We start from the raw sequence: 17,190 nt of genomic DNA on the forward strand, positions 1-17,190 counted from the left end.
CAGCAGGAAGCACATACCTTGCACAACACTCGCCGCAACTACTTTTAAGCCACAATACGCATGGAAATTAATTTATAAATATTCATACCTAAAAAGACTAATAATAAGAATTACAGCTGTATGCATTTCATTTATAGACCGACTGAAATTATCATATTTACAAACAAACATTAATGCCCGGGAAGAGGCAAGAATTTACTGGATAAAGGTAACCCAAGCAGCTTACTTTTCGCACGAGTTAAAGACATTGCTGCACAAGAATCAATTGCCAAAAACGCACGCATTTGGTCGACTAACAGCATATGTCGACAATCGGTTGAAAAGGTCAAAGAGTCGGTTGAAGACTTAACAAGGCCCCAATCAATCAAGCTGCCCGCCATTCTTCCCAGACACTCGATCCTTACGACGCTCATCATTGATCATGCACACCAACGAACTCTACATGGAGGCACTCAGATTACCAATTTCAAGAGTGACACCATCAAGACCATTCACTCACACTGGCGTAAACTATGTCGGCCCTATGTCGTTGAAAACAAAAAGGGGTCGAGGTGCGAAAACATATAAGGCCTGGATCTGCATTTTCGTCTGTTTTACCATTTTAGCGGTTCACATAGAATTAGTTTCGGATTACACAACTGAAGGCTTCATTTCCGCATACAGAAGATTCATTGCTCGTCGAGGAATTCCAACAACAATCCATTCTGATTGCGGTACTACATTCATAGGTGCAGATGCTGCTCTAAAAAGGCAATTTATTCAAGGCACCCACGAATAGTAACAGATCGAAGGTATCATGATGCAAGACAGCACTAATTGGGAATTCAATCGACCCTCAACGCCCCACGTGGGTGGTAAGTGGGAAGCGATAGTAAAATCAGTGAAACATCACCTCAGACGCACCATTAGAGACACATTGCTCACTTTCAAGGTGGCTCAGTACTCTACTTGCTGAAATCGAAGCCATCCTGAACTCCAGACCTTTAGAGCCACTCAGCGACGATCCAGAAGATTTAACCATACTTACTCCTGGCCATTTTCTTACAGGAGGTCCGCTCATGGCTCTTCCTGAATCATCGCTCCAAGAAATACCCATGCTTAGTTTATCTCGATGGCAATACATCCATCAACGTGTCCAACATTTTTGGTCACTCTGGTCAGCTCACTACCTACAACAAGAACAATCAATATCCAAATGGCATCACCCACGGAATGATATCAAGGAAGGTTCCTTGGTACTCATTACCGATGAGCGCTCATCAACCAGCAAGTGGCCACTCGCTCGAGTAATAAAAACGCATTCCGGTAGTGATGGACTGACGAGAGTAGTTACATTAAAAACGGCTGCTACCATCATGGTAAGGCCAGTTCATAAGCTTGCCGTGCTACCAATCATCATAAATTTCATCATCAACAACTTGATGATGGCGGGCGGATTGTTCGGGATTGAGGCAGCTTAATTCAAGTTTAAAATTGGGAGAATTACAAACGCTTGTTTGTAAACACAATTCAGCGATTCCAGGAATTTTCTTACGTCGTGACGTCTAATATACGACAATATTTCTGCATAGCAACGTCTATGAAGCTTCTAGAATATTCCAGAGCTTCGCTCTATGACGTCGCAACGATTTTCAGCATAGCAACAGGCTATGGCGCTGTTGCCGGCGTTGCAAACTATGCCGCGAATATTTAAGAGCAGCTCGCTACGCGCCGCACCACTGTACATTTAACATCCATTTAGTCACTACACATCCGGCTCACAGTTTCTTTCTACTATAAATTCAGTTTAGTGCTCATTGTAATTATATATTTAGTACATTGATTGTTATTATTAAGTAGTGCCTCTCGCATCAGTGTCACTTGAGCCAGCACGAACTGCAATTGCAATCTCAAACAATCAAGAACACAAGAGAAAGAACTCGCACCACTACAATAGAATAATTCTCAATCTAAATAGAAGTAACTAACAACGCTACAATATTATTATAATTCATAAGCAGAATAAATAATAAGTGAACCCAAATATATTATATTGTACTTTTCAGCCTTCTCAATTGTGCCTTATTTCTTCCTAATTGCTATGGCGAGAGATTAATCCACTGAACTATTGAATTGACAGTTCGAGTCATAAAATAAAACATTAATTTTCGAACAATAACGTTAATAGTTTTCCTTCCATTCGTCGACAATTAAATATCATACAATTTTTTCGTTATAACTATGTTTTTACTATATATACAATTTTACCATACGCATATGCGTGTATGTGTGTATGCATGTGTCAATCGCTTGTCGCAATGATTGGATTAAGTATGCACAGTCAATCGATAATGGATTAAAATACAAAATAAAATACAAAATAAGGAAGCCTTCAAAAGAGAAATATGTGAACATTCATATGGAGTAATTTTTAGAATTAGAAAAGTAAAAAGATACGCGAAAGTGCTTGAGATATATTAATATACATAAATACCATTCCACTATTAAATCCGGATAAAATTTCTCTTATTAACTGTGAAACTAATCACCTGATTTCAGATTTATACATTTTTAGATATTTTTTTTTTCTGAATTAAAATGCTATATAATAAGAATAATAAGAGGCGACGTAATTTTAAATTTTATAATTTAATCCAGATCCACTAACCGCAGGAACCGCGACGTTTCCATTGTATGGAATAATAAAGAATAATAAATCTAACCACTAATGATAAGAGAAAGTAAACGGATTAAATTGGATAAAATTGGGTTACGAAAAGAAAGATCTAAATTGACCATTGTGTCGTATAATCGAAGTTTAAACAAAAATAAAAATAAAGCATCACATTTGACTATATGCATCCATATATGATTGTGCACAATATCTATAGAAAGTTTAGCCATTACTATTATCTAATTAGATTCAATACTGAATGCCCTGAATGAAATTAATATATTAATTCTCGATAGATGAAATCATTCAAATGAACAGCGACCAACTTGATTTAACAATATGGTTTGGATGCGCAAACGACATTGCAATATAGTGCCTTATTGTTTTGTTTTAGCTATAAATGTGAGGCAGTTGTATTGGCAGTGAGTGATGTAATAAATATTATTATAATCATATCCGTTTCATATGGATTTCTCACATTCGTTACTCTACACACGTTCTTAGTATATTCGATGTAATATACTTGCTTGCATATATCATTTTATTTTTTAAGATACTGTTGATGCAACTGCTCACACGAATCTGTAAATTTTAAATGCAGTTTATAAGTTTATTAGATCACACGGTAGAAATTCTCGGTGTAATGGTCAAGCTATGATATGGTAAAGATGGTGGAAACTGTCCGATAAATAATAATCATTTATTTTATGCATGTGGCAAGGCAGTCACAGTACTAAAAACACTCTTAAATATTATTATAAAACTAATTGTTATAATATAAAATAAATGAATGATGTACAATTCTTGTATATTGGTTCTGTGCCTATGTAGTTCTGATATAATTACAAATAATCGATATTTTTATTTATATCTAATTATACGTTATCACTTTTGCTCTCTGTCGATCATTCTATATAATATTATCTGCAAAAAGTCTAGGTCTAATAAATTTCAAATCACCTATTATAAGAGATCGTATAATGTTAACAATCAAATTAGTTATTTGAAATTTGGCCGATATCGCGATGAATGTACAATTAATCCAATTAATCCAATTAATTCACTGATGCATGTCTTTTAAGTGCTTCAAACAAAGACTTATTTAAATAGACACACATATAGCGAAACTATGTGATTATTCCCACATTGTGTTTGATAAATTATAGTGCATAAGCAGATAGGCCTCTCTTTTATCTATCCTAATTTTATTTTCAGTTCAAATTTTAAGTCATTTATGAATACGGCGTGTTTATTATCTTCCTATTCTCTTTCGTTATTTCATTCTATACACGCGTACTTGAATTTATCACCAATATTCAGTAGATATTTCTAAGGAAATAGAAATATTTAAATTTTAAGCCTTTTAATATCTTCTTGCCTAAAGTCTGTTCTTAAAGTTAAAATTTTTCTAACTTCTGCTGGTGTCAATCTCCATGCTATCGAATCTTCGCAATAATCTGCTAGTTCTTCAATTTTTTCAACGCTTAAAATTGTGGTAATTTGCATTAACCTAGCAAATTTATCTCGTACCGACCAAGACGTTGCTGAAGCTAAATAGCTAGCTAAAGATCTTATTTCTTTATCAAGTATAAGGCCACCATTCTATAAATTAGATAACAAGAGACATTATATTTTACATTTTTATGAAGATTTGTTAAATAGTATTAAAAATATTTACACGATTGAAGGTAGACTTTAGAATTACTTTTTCCAAGCGAGCGGCTACTTCTGCGGTAAGAATACCTATAAGAGCATTATAATTTGGTTCTGTTAAACTATTTTTAAATCCTTGCAAAAAACCTTCCAAATTTGTTACTAAAGACTGAACAAATGGTTCATCGGTTTCATATCTCAACAATTCATCCTGTAATGTAAATTTTCTAATTTTCTAATTGTATAATGTAATTTATCTATTTGCGATGATTAATATAATATATCATAATGGTACAAACATCATTTATTTGATGATTTATTGCCAGAAATGCATCTATCCATGGAGTTATTCTCGGTTTCACAGTACTAACACGTAACTGTTCCAAGCCATAATCTACCACTGTGCGCAAAGTCAGGGCTACATTTTTCATCCCAGCTAGGCAACTTTCAATTTTCCCTTTCTCCTTAGTTTGCATATTTTGAAAAGCTTGGTCAATATCAATGCTAAGACTTTTGTTTAAGGTCTCTACGTATTCTATGCTTACTTCCGTGTTATTCAAATAGGCCTTCAAAGTAAAGTTTATATCATAAACACGATCAAAACTTTTATGATCGACATTTGTAATGTAATAATATAATTTCTTACTAGAAACATGAGTCTTGCGAGTTCTGTATCTGACGTTTGAATGCGCCCATGTTGAATACTAGTTTGAAGAGCATTATATGCTTGAGCCAAATCCAAGTACCCAGCGGGATAGCCTTGTCGAAGTCGATTTCGCAATTGATTTGTAAAGTCACTCTCAAGGAAACCGCAAGCCATGTTAATAACCGCGCAAACACCATCGATACTACCACTTGAAATTGCTCGTCGTATACATTTCTTTACAATGAAAAATGCATCATCCACCATACTGGACGTTTGTTGATCTTGATCTAAGGCATCCATTCCAATTGCTTTATTTACACTTTCTTCCATAAAATATTTCTCTACAGCTAGATATGCTCCAAGCAATTCCTGCATACTACATGCCAATTCGGAATTTTTTATTATCATCTCAAAATCATTTAATAGGTCTTTTCTTTGCTGAGTATCGGTTGTACTAATTTCCAAATCATTCTAAAAAATTCACTAATTATAAAATCAACGCACTTTTACTACTTATTTTCTTATATGCTTTATTATATACTTATTCTTAATAATTTATTTTCTTATATATATTACTTACGATTATCCTTCTTCTTAAAAATTTTATATATAATTCAGCCCTTATATGCATTATAGTTATTTCACTTAAAACGAGATCAAGATCTTTTGGATCAACCCTTTCGGTACCGCCCTGTTTTCTTAAATATTCATTAATTAGTTGAACTCTTTTTGCTATTTTACGATGTTTAGTGAATTCCGATATAACTTTTTTAATCTGCCTGCAAGAAAAATGAATTTCATTTATAAGTAACAAGTATGTAGGTACAAAGATCCAATAAAAATAGTAATATTTTATCAGATTCGCACTTATCGCATTCTTTTTGTAAAATTCCAATGCATGATAATAATTTTCCCGGTCCATAGTATGTCTCTACGATTGGCTGATGGACTTCGATAATTCTCGCGATACCTTCAAACAGCATTGTTATAGTATCAGCAAATATTACAGCGGATCTTTTATCGGTACTACGTACGTCCAATGCTGCTTTAAGATTTTTCTGTGCTGTCTCTTGAAGCTATTTGAAATGTCTAATTTATTGCAACTTTAAGAATACGGATTATAATGGAAAAGTATAACTTTACCTTGGAACACAAATAATGACAAAATTTTGTAATCCCATCATTATGCATTCCCAATAATGGAAAAACTTTAAAGAATCTCTCAATAGAAGCCAGATCTTCGGATTTAACCGCTTCATCAAATTTATGAGTAATGACCGCTCTCAATTCATTAGCAGCCTGTTGTAAATTAGCTAACGAGCTAGTAACACTGGTATGATCTCCAGAAACATTGTCAGCGGTTCTTTCCAATAACTGCTGATCCATTAACAAAAAGCGATGAACGTGCGCAGCCCCTTGTTCATAATCTTCATTACGTAATGCTGTAGCTACGCCGTCGCTGCATAATTGTAGGTCAAGGATGTCATTAACTCGGCTTTGACATTCGCATACCCTGCTCTAAATTTATTAAAATATGTGCTTATAACAGCATAATACAAGAACGATCGTATTACGTATAAATTATAAAACCTAGCGGTACTTACTCTGGCAAGATCCAATTGCCTAACTTTAGCACTTACTTTCTCCGCTAAGTTATTGGTGTGCCCTATTACATTTTGAAATTTTTCAGCCTCCAAACGCACAATGGCAATATTTGGCAAAATTTTGCTTATACTTTGAAGCTTGGCTTCAACGTGACAATGCTTTGAAAGAATATGATCTAAATGTTTATTAACAGCTATCTAAAAAGACAAAAAATGGCAATAGAACTCAAAATTACATTATTAGAAGAAATTGAGCGTAAAACTTTAGGCCAATTATTTTATAAATACATCATCTTCTTGTAATTTATCTATAACAGTCATTAAATTTTCTTCCTTCGGAGGCGTATCCTCGACCATATTCATTTAAATAAAACCTCGTATTAGTTAAGTTATCGAATGCGTGGATGTTTGAACGACATTTGAATGCGTGGAATTGTTAACCTCTCGGGTGACTCGCATAATTCAGTTGCGTTTGCCGAACCGCAAGCAAGACATGCGCAATGACGGTCTTACCTAATTGGTCACGGTACTCGCGAGACGTGCGACGTAAGCGAATGGTAAGGTTCGCATGAATTATTGTATTTATTTTTCCAAGCCATTATTGTTGCGGCACGAAGCGGAATACGTTTACAACGAAAATATAAAATATTTATTACTTTCGAATTTTTGCATACTGTTAAGTTCTGTTAATGCAGGGTACGATAGAGTGAAATTTCCTGCCCACCGTGTTAAAGGAACGACGGTCTCCACTCAACTCATCAATTCGCGGATTTTATTTTATAATAATAATAATAATAATAATAATAATAATGATTATGATTATGATTATGATAAAATTTGTTCAACTATTCGATTTTACTAACGAAGTATAAAGTTATTTTATATTTCATGTAGTTTACCGTATGGAATAGCGATTATTTATAAATATCAAGTCTTATTATTATCATATACGTATACGATTGCCTTTAATCTCATTATTATCAAATAGAACGTTAACAATGATGTAAGTCCATATAGGTTCACGAGATTGCACGGAGGTCGTTTAAAGTGTTTTATTCTTTTACATAACAAGATTTAAATTAACCAGCTGTCGACAATTCTATATATTGTTAGATGGAAATGCATATTTAATCATATTCTTCTATGTAATCGGACTTTGTATTGGCGCTACATCAAGTGGATTGGAGGTGGACTAGATCTTATAAAGTCTTAGTTTTACGTATATTTCATAAGCTTGCAAATATCAATTGTGAGACGAGGCTTTTGTCGCGCTTGTAATGGCGCCCAAATCTAATATGCTTTCGGTATTATCATGTGGATATGACATTCGTTCGAATGATGATTAAACAGTTGGCTTTATCTTCGAATTGTTTGGGAACAATAGGCTAAAAATTCCCGTACGCGTGCAAAAATTATTGTATCACAAGACCACGTACGAACGAATTATTTGCAGCTCTTCGTCTCTGCACTGGCCAAACGGCGATTTTGAATTTAAGATAACGACGTATGATTGAAGAGGCAATTTTGCCGAGATGAACGAACGCGGTCGTATATTCTGGGCTTAATTGGAAATGATATGGCCCATATCGGGGCTGTAAAAGACGGGCGGCAAAGAAAAAAGAAAGAATCACAAAGACGACGTAATCTTACAGACTTTTAGCAAAATTTTTACGCGCCAATCATAAATCACGTGTGGATGATTGTGATGTGGTTCATGAAGTTTGTAGAGGGCGCGAGATGTTTGGGTATTATGATGAATTTTAGGAACGTTAGGTTTGTCCCACTGACACAACAAACGCGGCTCTCCCCGATCCCCGATACCCTGATACCTCGATACCCCGATACCTCGATACCCCGATACCACGATACCCCGATACCACGATCCGCGATTCTCCGATCCGCCATATACGGATGTGTGTGTTTGTCTCTGCGTCGCGCCACCACTCGGCTGCGAAAGGTCCGATTCCGAGGTACGAAAGTGGTGTGCGTATGTGTGTTTGCGGTTTTCGTTAGCTTGATGCACTTTAGAATTAGAGGGGAGGTGGTTTTCTAAGAAGAAGTATTTCGTAATAAGTTTTTTGCGAGTATGCTGCTGAAAAATGGCCCGGAATTGCTGAAGGCATCGGATGACGAGGCCATCCGCAGCTCCTCGACGCCGCATCGAATCAAAATACCGAGCGTCGAGGAGGATCTCCAGAACGGGTGCAAGCGTAGGGCCGTTCCGGACAAGAGGAAGGCCACTGGGGCGGCTCTCAGTACCGTGCAGCAGCCGGACAAGTTCGTTAAAATACCAGGTTCTAGGGGGAGGAAGCCTTTGCCCCGGCCCGTTCACCAGAACGTCATTACCGATAATCACAAGCTTACCGAGTATTTCCCAGTACGTCGCAGTGTGAGGAAATGCAAAAAGGCCGTGCTCGAGGAGAAGCAGCGAGACCTTGAAAACAAGCTTTTGTGTGGGGTCGAGGATGGACTGCAGGTAAGTTGCAGCAGCTCTCCTTTATGCCCCTGTGAAAGTCCTTTATTCAAAGTGGTTACGGGCGCGCATTCTGAAAATGAATAATTATATCGCAGGTGAGGCACTTTATTGGTAAGGGAAGGGGAGTCGTGACGACTAGGGACTTCATCAAAGGAGAATTCGTTGTTGAATATATTGGGGAGCTCGTTGATCAAACGACGGCGAAGAAGAGAGAGGCAAAGTATGCTAAAGACCAAAATGCAGGCTGTTACATGTATTATTTTCAACATCGAAATCAACAATATTGGTTTGTGAATATCAAGCATTGAATAGTATTTAACGCACACTGTGCATTAAATTAGAAATAAATGAATTAAGCAGGAATTTATTGCTTATTAAGTTTTAAGCTTGTAAGATTAGATTTAGAATCGTAAGATTTTAATTGTTTCGCTCAATGTCTTTGGTTTTGTGTTATAGCGTGGATGCCACTGCAGAATCTGACAAACTTGGTAGGCTAGTTAATCATTCTCGAAATGGGAATTTGTTAACAAGAATAGTGGAAGTTGGGTCTACGCCGCATCTTGTATTAATAGCAAAGGAAGATATACCCGCAGGCATGGAAGTATCTTACGACTATGGTGATAGAAGTAGAGAATCTATTCGTAACCATCCATGGCTAGCATTGTAGTTTAAAATTATGACTGATAGATTTTAAAATTGTATTATAGCTTTGATTTACATATTCAGTGATTCTTGTGTTGTTTTTCAATCATTTAATACATTATTAGTTTTATATTCTGGGCCAATCGATGCTCATATCTTTATACTTTAATTGCCAAAATTACGGTATTTTAAAATATGCATCATGTTTTTCGCTTGTGTAATATTTAGTGTAAATGAAATTGTTAATGATATAGCGCGTGACTGAATATTTTGAACTGTTGAAAGTTGCTTGATTGATGATAATGCTGGCTATCTAGAGATTTTTTTTTTTTTTTTTTTTTTTTAAATTCAACATTATGTTTATTATATATTCATTGTACGTTTAAATAGGTGTTGCTAAATGGTACTTTGCATAACATATTTTATATGTTGCATTAATCAGTTTTGTCACTCAAGTAACTGTTATATAAAAGAAATTTGTATATGAAACACAATATTGGTAAGGTAATTTATTGAAATAACTTGTATATTACTGCTACTATCGCTTATGAGAATATTTTTAAAAATATTTGCACATTAGAATCATTTGTAAAATTAATTTATTCAAATAGTCCGAAATACTTTTTATCAAATTTTTACATTACAAATAAAATGAAGTACAAAATTGTATGAAATTAATCACCAATGATAATACTTTTAATACGGAGAATAATATTTATTTAATCATGTAGGATATCAATTATACAACTAAATATTTTGTAAGTTACAGAAGCAAATCTCTTAGAGGCCAAGTGGTTTATTCAATCCTTTAAAAATCTTATTGTTTAATGATATTTAAGTAAAATCGTGCTTTAAGATTCTTCATATTTACTATATATACAAAATATATGTACTATATATATGTACAAAAGTTAATTGAATTCTCATTCAAAATAATAAGATACAACATAATTTTCATTTAAAATTTTTTATATTCCTTGGTCTTTAAGGATTACATTGATTATAGCCTCTATTTGTTTATAGATAATAGTATATTTTTGAAACATTTACAATTATTTATGTTATTTAGGTAAACTTAGATTTAGATATTAAGATTTAGATTATTAAGATTTAGATTAGATACAAAATATTGTTTCTTTAGTATTTACCTTTTACTTGGTATATATATATATTTAAGGTTTCAATTATCACTTATGATAATTAATTAAAAAGCATGTTTATAATAAAATAAAATAAGAAAAATACATTTTTTATGCAAAACCAAATTTTAAATAAATTAGAATTTGATTTTGAAAATCAAAATAAACTATATTTGTACTAGTTCTCAAATATGTATTTGTAATGTAAGAATCATATTCTATGTTGAATAAAAGTTTATAACCAGTGACTTAATAAAAGATATTGATAATAAAATGTTAATACCTGACTTCAAATGGAAAATAATTTTTAAGAAGAAATACCATGTAATCCCCAAATTATGATTTAAAATCATCTTAATGATCAGCAATTGATGCGATATGTATTCGTATTTATATAATTGTAAAAATAATATTATAAAAAAATATGTCCAAAGTATACTGAAATTTTTGTTTTAAACTTTCAGTAACTTATGTTTAATTATCAAAATAGCGATTGCTTGGAGTATATTTTAGATTTGGCTACGATATTTTATAAGTAATAACTTATATATTAATCTAAATGCTCCTATTATCTTTTCAATTACGACATCGTTGTCTATCACTTTGATATTTGCTTTTTTTTTTGTTTCTTACAAAAAAATTCGTTTTGGTAAATCTTTATAATTTTTTATAGAATAAACTTTCGATTATTTTCGACACCTTTAAAAATTATTTAAAACGAACGTCATGCGGAGAGAGCATGTTTGGACAGTAGTTGAATAAATATCGCATTAAAGTCGACATGGTATGATAAAAAAACACGTGTGACCTATTATTGTTATTAAATGCCAAGCCAATGTCTTTTGAATGGTTAAGTTAGGCCGCTTTTGGTCGATTCTTTGTTTTAATGTCATGTTTTGTAACCATTTAACTGAACTAGTGTTTGAGGTTTACAGCAACAGTTCGTAATAAATAATTATCGTTTAAGCTTTTATTTAGGCACTTAACTCTACGATCTTATGGCTTTTACTTTCTAATAAATAATATACTTATCAATATCGCAGACTTGTTATTAGTTGTATTAAATTAGTTGTAAAAATTAATCTATTTCATTCTGTGTTTGAACAATGATTGCAACCTGAAATTCGAAGTATCAAATTTGCCTTTGTAACGTATACTATTACTCCGTATATTATTAGCCTTGTAAACTATTTCAATATGACATATTCTCTGATTTCTGTTTCTATATCGATCAATTTCATTGAATGCCATTGGCTTTAAGGGATCGCCTAGAACGATAGATCGCTAATATTTCAAATTTTTAGAAAATTTTGTTAATCATTTGCGTGTATACACGAAACATAAAGCATATATTTTTGCATTTCTGACATATTCTTATCTTCTTTTTCTTTGTTTTTTTTATTTTTTTTTTTTAATAAAAACAGCCTAGTATGTTTAGATGTAATAAGGTACTGAAAACACAACGAAACAATGCAAGTTTTACTTCGAAGTCTTCAAAAATATTCGTCAGATGCAACGGAAACACTTTACAAATGTATAAAAGCAGATAAGACTTTCTTCGTTCTATGATTATATTGTCGAGTGATCAATATATGACAAAGTTTTATGTCAGTACAATAATATATCTGTTAATGTTAATGCAGCTATAACAATCATAATACATTTTTATATTTGAAAGGTTAAATGTTAATATGTTGATATAAAACATTGAAAATTTTATTTCGTAAATTGCGCTATACTGTGAAGAAAAGTTTACATTTTTCATATTGAATTCAACAACGTCATCAATGGTTTACTTGGCGCATGCGCATACTTTTAGCGGGACTTCAGCTTTGGATAATCAAGTAGTTATGTAATGGCGACAGGTGTTCGTGTGTTTATTTACGTTGCATATATATTTGCATCAGTGTATAACCTTCAATAAATTTCTTTTTAACTAATTTTCACTAAAAAAATAACACTACGACGAAATGACGAATACAACGATGGTGGCAAAAAATACTTTACCAAATGGAGTTAAAATAGTTACAAAAGAATGTGTTCAATCAGAAAAGTTACTTGATGACATTAAATGTAATTCTTGTAACTCGAGAACGAAATCTGAGGTCAAATCATCTGGTGGTACTCAACAAGTTTTAAAAAAAAACACTTCCAAACAGCGAGATTCTGGAAAAAATAAAAAAGCGTTATTGAAAAAAAAACCAGAAATAGATAATGAGGTAATAATTGTAATTGAAAATAAATACTTGCTTATTAATTTTAATATTAAATATTATTTCTTTTAATATCGCTATGCTAATATTAGACAAATAAATGTAAAAGTGGGCTTGTTACATCATCAAATAATAAAAAAATTATCCAAGAAACTCGAATTAATAATGCAGATAAATCGAAAATTGTTTCTCTGAATCATAAGCTGACAGAATATTTTTCAGATCTTAAAGTCAATGAACATATTAAAGAGAATGTTGAGAAAGTATCAAAAATAGAAAAAGTACAAGTAAGTTCAGTAGAATTTTACTTCCTTGTTTTTCATAATTCTGTATTTGGTATTTAATTTTATTTTTGTATTAGATACAAGAATCCAAGCAGTTAATTGCAAATACCGTTACAAATCAGAAGCAATCATCGGGAAATTCCAAAAATTCAGGGAAAAACATAAAGCAAGATAGAAATAAAACTAATTCGGAATTAACAAATCATAAAGTTACTGACTATTTTCATGTACGTAGAAGTGAACGAAAGTATACTAAAAAAGTCATCGATGAAAAGCAAATAGATTTAGAAAATAAAATTTTAAACGAAATAGAGGATGGTTTGGAAGTATGATTGGAATATTTTTTATTTTCTTATAAGAGTATTTAGAATGAACGTGTACTTTCTATTTTAATTATTAAAGATTAAAGAATTTGAAGACAAAGGACGTGGCATTATTACAACAAAAGAATTTTACAGAGGAGATTTTGTTATTGAATATATTGGTGATCTTATACATGGAGCTGTTGCTAAGAAGAGAGAAATACAGTACGCAAAAAATAAAAATATTGGTTGTTATATGTATTATTTTAAACATAAAAACACTCAATATTGGTAAGTAGGCAATGCAAAATTAAAGTTTTTTCTAAGAAAAATGTACTAATTTACATATTACGTATTTTACAGTATTGATGCAACTAAAGAATCAGGTAAATTAGGTAGACTTATTAATCATTCTAGAAAAGGCAATTTAGTATCTCGAATTGTTGAGATCAACCAAATACCACATCTTGTTTTATTTGCTAAAACAGATGTATCAATTGGTACTGAAATATTATATGATTATGGAGATAGAAGTAGAGAATCTGTTCAAAATCATCCATGGCTTACTTTATAAATTCATTTCTAAGTATTTGAATTGATGACTGCTTAGTTTTAGTTCTTGATAATAACTATTATTATTATTATTATACATATGCTTATATCGACTGAATCTCTATTTTTTACCTTATAAAATTAATTGTCTTCTGTAAATAAATTAAGTTTAGTTGTATTCTACAGTATTGCCATGCTCTTGGTACATTTGATAAACAAAAATTATTCATTAAAGATATACTTTTTGTCCGTAGTATTTGCATTTTTATATTAAGAACAAACCATGAATTTTTAACATTGGTGGAAATTCGTTTTTCTAATTTAATAAATTTAAGGCTTCTTTATAATATACCAAATTATTTTGTATTAAATTAAATTCTTTTAAGAAATATTAAAAATTTTCTTAATCTGGTAAGCTTGCTATTGTTAGAATATCATATAATTCACCTCAAATTAGGGTATTTGAATTAATTAAAAAAATATATTAAATTCAAAGTTTATTAATAAATAGGCACATTTATCTAACTTACTTTGTGATGTTAAAAATGAATGTTAAAGTAATGTTTGTAAATAATATTTGTAAACGAATACTGCTTACACGACCAAAACACTTTTTCATCATAACTCTTTTTTATTAGCTAGAATTTTATCTAAAATTTCAACGAAAATATCAGCAGAATTACTAGAAGATAATTTATTAACATTCAGATCGTGATAATCATTAGCCTTTTTTTATTTAACGTCAAAATGTGTAAATTTGCATGGTTCCTTAAGAGAGTAAAGTAATTTTTTTACTCTATCTCCACTGACGTCACCTTTAGTAACTTTTCCATATATTTTATATTTACTAAAAGGCTTTTCATATCTAAAAACACAATTAATCAATTATTTGTGATTTTTTACTTTTTATAATGATTCATACTTGCGATCGAGTTGTTCTCCAGGATATTTTATTGTTCTTGAATTGAAGTCATAATTATATGTGTCATGTATAATATCAGAAAGACTAAATGCTAAAATAGAAAATTCGGTTGTTAAAATTGAATAAAATTATTAAAATGAGAAATTAAACAAGTTAAATAAATTAAGCAATTTACGATCTCTTTGGCGAGTTCCAAAACTTGTAAAGATCGGATCTATATGTGAAGGTATATTTGACGTTTCAAAGCTTGATTTACCAGGTTCTTTATCACTGATTTTAAGAATGAAATTACTTCTTATTTCTAACATTAATTTTTCAAATTGTGTAATTTCTTTTGGTTGCAAACAGTCCTTTATCTAATATTATAAATAAATGAGTTTTTAAATACGTAAATTTAAGGTTAATATTTTTATTAGTTAATTTGTAATTATTTACATTTGGTTTAGTATTTGGTATCGGTATTTTCAGCATTGATTTATATAAACAATCATCGTGTATTTCCATTTTTGAGATCTTATTATACAGAATTTATATTTTTTTTGTCAAGTACACCTATAATAAGAATATAAATATTTGTTTTCAATTTGACCTTATCACCATCTAGTATGTACAAAGATATGGTGTATATGTTGTACAGTAATAATTAAAGATTATTTATTGTAACTTATTTTATATATTGAAAATTGGAAAATATTATAATATTAAATATCTTATAAGTTAAAAAATACTGTGAAATTTTATTGGAAAAAAAAAACTAATAACGAGATTTGTTTTATGTTTTGGTAAGATTATACATTTGTCATTTATTTTCAGTATGGTTTATTGAATTAGTTATTTTTAAAGCACATATAATAATTAAATATAAATTTTATTAATCTGCATGTAATATTTAAGCATAACTATTATTTATCCGTTTATGATAATTAAACATAATTTTTATCAATAATATATTATTTTAAACTATTTTTTAATATATTACATTTAGTTTAAGCTAGTTTTCTTAATTTACTCAAGTATAATTTACGAGACAATTTTCAAATAATATCATTTAAGAGAATGATTTTCTAATCTAATTTCTTTATATTTGTATATGCTTACAAATTTATTAATACTTATTTTTTACAAATTCATATTTTTGGTAAGCTATTGGGTCATGAAATTGTTTATATAATTAAGTGCGCAATCACATGTATGTTTTATTTTATTTTAGCAAATAAATTTCTTGGAGTGAAATTGATTTTTTCCTTTGAATTGTAGATGGTAATTAAATTATCTTTATAAATAGTTACATAAATCAATATAAAACATATGGTAATATTATTTATTATTATTATTATTATTATTATTATTATTATTATTATTATTATTATTATTATTATTATTATTATTATTAATATTATTATTATTATTATTATTGTCATTAATTGATTTTACACTGTTATTCATTAGTTCATGAAAATGTGATTCAATGCATGCAAATAATTTATTTTCTTCCTTCGAGTTGTATTATCAGTTTTGTGAACGAGTTAACATGAATTATTTATAAAATTAATTTTCTTTCAAGATAAATTAATTTGTAAATACTTGGAGTCGAAAATGAAACCCAATATATCTTTCGTGTACTTTGCAATTAAATTGGTATTTATTTAAGATAATTAGTAAATGTATTAATTAACTACATATGTCACACATAAATTTTATATTTAATAATAATTATTATTACATAATTAAGTTTATATTTTATTACTAAATATGTGTTAATACTGTAATTAAACAAATCAGCAAATTTTATTTATAAGTAACAAAGTCAAATAAATTAATAAATAAAATTCCTTGGAAGCTGAGTTGAAGTATATTCGTTCTTTGCAAAAAGCTCAGGAATCACCCTTATTTTCCTTATAAAGAAAAATAATTTGATTTTTTTTAATTTCTTCACATGTCTCCCTCATGTTATCACCATTCATAATTGATCATAATCCATTAAATATATATTGTCTGACTCACATTTTTTTTATAATTGTAATATAGAAAAAAATAAATACGAAATAATGTAAAATTCAAGTTTTATAATTTAAATAATTTTTTTGTTTTTATTTATATAAAT

At 30.4% G+C, this 17,190-nt stretch overlaps 4 protein-coding genes across 4 annotated transcripts; 2 read left to right on the forward strand and 2 right to left on the reverse strand.

Annotated features, from left to right (window-relative positions):
* Nucleotides 1–3,907: 3,907 nt before the first annotated feature.
* Nucleotides 3,908–6,965, reverse strand: Cog4 (conserved oligomeric Golgi complex subunit 4). Its single transcript, XM_011507838.1, has 9 exons — nt 6,845–6,965; nt 6,557–6,754; nt 6,096–6,470; nt 5,820–6,028; nt 5,533–5,731; nt 4,953–5,423; nt 4,606–4,872; nt 4,332–4,517; nt 3,908–4,255 (listed from the first exon to the last, which is right to left on the reverse strand). Exons 1-9 carry the CDS (start codon nt 6,917–6,919, stop codon nt 4,001–4,003), a joined length of 2,235 nt encoding a protein of 744 aa, XP_011506140.1. The 5' UTR covers nt 6,920–6,965; the 3' UTR covers nt 3,908–4,000.
* A 1,278-nt stretch (nt 6,966–8,243) lies between these two features.
* LOC105368743 (histone-lysine N-methyltransferase pr-set7-like) lies at nt 8,244–10,008 on the forward strand. The gene is made up of 3 exons (XM_011507839.1): nt 8,244–9,032; nt 9,128–9,318; nt 9,489–10,008. Exons 1-3 carry the CDS (start codon nt 8,643–8,645, stop codon nt 9,697–9,699), a joined length of 792 nt encoding a protein of 263 aa, XP_011506141.1. The 5' UTR covers nt 8,244–8,642; the 3' UTR covers nt 9,700–10,008.
* Nucleotides 10,009–12,798: 2,790 nt separating this feature from the next.
* On the forward strand, nt 12,799–14,287 carry LOC105359046 (N-lysine methyltransferase SETD8-B-like). Its single transcript, XM_011495522.1, has 5 exons — nt 12,799–13,032; nt 13,119–13,313; nt 13,388–13,636; nt 13,713–13,903; nt 13,976–14,287. Exons 1-5 carry the CDS (start codon nt 12,799–12,801, stop codon nt 14,184–14,186), a joined length of 1,080 nt encoding a protein of 359 aa, XP_011493824.1. The 3' UTR covers nt 14,187–14,287.
* A 612-nt stretch (nt 14,288–14,899) lies between these two features.
* On the reverse strand, nt 14,900–15,590 carry LOC105359047 (uncharacterized). Its single transcript, XM_011495523.1, has 3 exons — nt 15,522–15,590; nt 15,262–15,442; nt 14,900–15,177 (listed from the first exon to the last, which is right to left on the reverse strand). The coding sequence occupies exons 1-3, from the start codon at nt 15,588–15,590 to the stop codon at nt 15,071–15,073; spliced, it is 357 nt and encodes a 118-aa protein (XP_011493825.1). The 3' UTR covers nt 14,900–15,070.
* Between the last annotated feature and the right edge of the window lie 1,600 nt (nt 15,591–17,190).

The sequence above is a fragment of the Ceratosolen solmsi genome, unplaced genomic scaffold (assembly GCF_000503995.2).
Source record: "Ceratosolen solmsi marchali unplaced genomic scaffold, CerSol_1.0 scaffold1, whole genome shotgun sequence".
NCBI classification, from domain to species: domain Eukaryota; kingdom Metazoa; phylum Arthropoda; class Insecta; order Hymenoptera; family Agaonidae; genus Ceratosolen; species Ceratosolen solmsi.

Bases quoted from the DNA above. Each gene is read 5' to 3' on its own strand.
- LOC105359046 (XM_011495522.1), top strand. From the start codon at position 12,799: ATGGTGGCAAAAAATACTTTACCAAATGGAGTTAAAATAGTTACAAAA. The intron at 13,314-13,387 runs GTAAGTTCAGTA...TTTTTGTATTAG, and splicing joins CAAAAATAGAAAAAGTACAA to ATACAAGAATCCAAGCAGTT. The intron at 13,904-13,975 runs GTAAGTAGGCAA...CGTATTTTACAG, and splicing joins CATAAAAACACTCAATATTG to TATTGATGCAACTAAAGAAT.
- LOC105368743 (XM_011507839.1), top strand. From the start codon at position 8,643: ATGCTGCTGAAAAATGGCCCGGAATTGCTGAAGGCATCGGATGACGAG. The intron at 9,033-9,127 runs GTAAGTTGCAGC...ATTATATCGCAG, and splicing joins GGGTCGAGGATGGACTGCAG to GTGAGGCACTTTATTGGTAA. The intron at 9,319-9,488 runs GTTTGTGAATAT...TTTGTGTTATAG, and splicing joins CATCGAAATCAACAATATTG to CGTGGATGCCACTGCAGAAT.
- Cog4 (XM_011507838.1), bottom strand. From the start codon at position 6,919: ATGAATATGGTCGAGGATACGCCTCCGAAGGAAGAAAATTTAATGACT. The intron at 5,424-5,532 runs GTAAGTAATATA...TGAATTTTTTAG, and splicing joins TTTTAAGAAGAAGGATAATC to AATGATTTGGAAATTAGTAC. The intron at 4,518-4,605 runs GTTTGTACCATT...TTTACATTACAG, and splicing joins TAAATCATCAAATAAATGAT to GATGAATTGTTGAGATATGA.
- LOC105359047 (XM_011495523.1), bottom strand. From the start codon at position 15,590: ATGGAAATACACGATGATTGTTTATATAAATCAATGCTGAAAATACCG. The intron at 15,443-15,521 runs GTAAATAATTAC...TTATAATATTAG, and splicing joins TACCAAATACTAAACCAAAT to ATAAAGGACTGTTTGCAACC. The intron at 15,178-15,261 runs GTAAATTGCTTA...TTTCTATTTTAG, and splicing joins TGGAACTCGCCAAAGAGATC to CATTTAGTCTTTCTGATATT.